Source organism: Suillus paluster (genome assembly GCF_016628075.1).
Source record: "Suillus paluster strain FC165 chromosome Unknown EDB91scaffold_557, whole genome shotgun sequence".
Lineage (NCBI taxonomy): Eukaryota > Fungi > Basidiomycota > Agaricomycetes > Boletales > Suillaceae > Suillus > Suillus paluster.
In genome coordinates this window covers 11367-13102 of record NW_024538117.1, presented here as the reverse complement: position 1 = coordinate 13102, position 1736 = coordinate 11367, and the positions used below count along the sequence as shown (strand labels likewise).

The window sequence follows — 1736 nt, the reverse complement described above, 5'->3', positions numbered from 1 at the left end:
AAGAACCCGCAAACGTCGAGATTTCAGTGTCCTCGTGATCATCTGCAGCAGCCGCAGATGCCGCTTCAAGTCTGTGCAGGTAATCTCCAGCGGCCCCATATGACTGAAATCCCGCGGAAAGAGAGTCCTGTGGCACATGGCCACCATAATGATAGGATTGGTATTGGGATGCCAATGAATCTGTCGCGGCGCGTTTAGTTACTGACGACGAGAACCTGCTACTAATTAATCAAAGACATACCTTCTGCTACGCCCTCTCTCCGGAAACCAAAAATATACGGATGAACCTGCCCAAGACCTTGAAGGACCAGAATGAACTCAAATATGTGACGCTGTTCTCCCCATGAACCGCAATGGTGTCACAAGGATATAAGGATTCACAAGGGTGCATATTAACGCTCCAACTACGACATAAGGATGTCTGATTGCTGTAGAGCGTGTTATCAGGCTTATCAATGATGTCGTGAGCAAGGTGCGAATAACGTACTCCAGTTGTTGACTTCTGTCAGGGCATAACAAAGAGGCGAGAACAGCGTCCACGATTTTGACCAGTCGATTTTGTCAGGACTAGATGTTGCTGGGACATGGCTTGTGTGTTCAAGGTCAAGAATCCAGACAGGTCTGTTTATACAGCAGTGCATGATAGACACCGCGCACGCACTGTGCAGCATGATCCATAATTAGCGTGGAACGTTTGAATGTTCTGACGGCGAGCAAGGAAACACGCTTCGGCATCGTGTAGATGTGTAAGCATCAACATGATACACAAACGTGGAGAACACATTGGATGAAGCGCCTGCCAGTCACTTACCAGAAAGCTCCAAACACGATAGCCACCAGACAACAACCCAAGCAATTCCAATTCCTCCATCAATCTCGTCTATACAGGGGATCTTCAGTGGCCCCATATGACTGGAATCTCGCAAATGCAGAGTCTCGTGACATACAGCCATGTGATAGGACTGGTATCGGTACCCAAATGAATCTGTTGCGGCGCGTTTAGTCAAGTGATGCGACGCCTGAAGCTAGTTGATTGAGGATGTACCTTTTACTACGCCTCCTCTCTTGAAACAGGATAAACCTGCCCAAGACCTTGAATAGCCAAGAGATCCAAGGCTTGACTCAAATATGTAACGTGCTGTTCTCCCGTGAACTGCAATGGCGTCATAAGGAAATAAGAGAGACATATGAAAACTCCTGCCGGATAAATGTATGTCTGAGTGCTGAAGAGCGTGTTATCAAGCTTATTAACAACGTAAGAAAATAACCCACTTATTGACTTCTGTCAGAGCAGAACTTAACGAGGCGAGAAGGGCGCCGAGCAATTTGGGCCAGTCAATGTTGGGCAGGTCTGGATCTTGCTGTTGGAACATTGCTGTGCGTGTAAGGTCAAGACCATCTAGATATCCAAACAAATCTGTTTAAGAGGCAGCAATGCATAATAAGCGCCGCACACCCATGCATGCAACATGATCCAGTTCCCCTGAAATCAACTTGTGACAAAAGTTGTATCCCCAGCGGGTGGTCTCGTTCGAAACACCTCAACGTCATGCACGCTACACAAAAACGACATGAGCGGGCGGGACATCGACTGCGTGTATAGTGGAAAATATCTCGCCCGTCTGACCTCGGACATCACATATGGGTCATCTGGATTCTGGGAAGGAGGGAAGAAGTTTGCATGGGTGTATCAGGGTGTGTGTAAATGATTATAGGGCAGAAAAATTTGAATCTCA

General features: G+C 47.3%; 1 protein-coding gene across 1 annotated transcript; it reads right to left on the bottom strand.

Annotated features, from left to right (window-relative positions):
• Window positions 1-6: 6 nt before the first annotated feature.
• EDB91DRAFT_1090281 (uncharacterized protein) lies at window positions 7-1373 on the bottom strand (the record flags this gene model as incomplete). Its single annotated transcript, XM_041316630.1, has 8 exons — window positions 7-180; window positions 242-298; window positions 488-621; window positions 662-726; window positions 812-880; window positions 948-1025; window positions 1082-1223; window positions 1273-1373. Coding segments are annotated over 8 exons (820 nt in total), but the record flags the coding sequence as incomplete, so codon positions are not given.
• Between the last annotated feature and the right edge of the window lie 363 nt (window positions 1374-1736).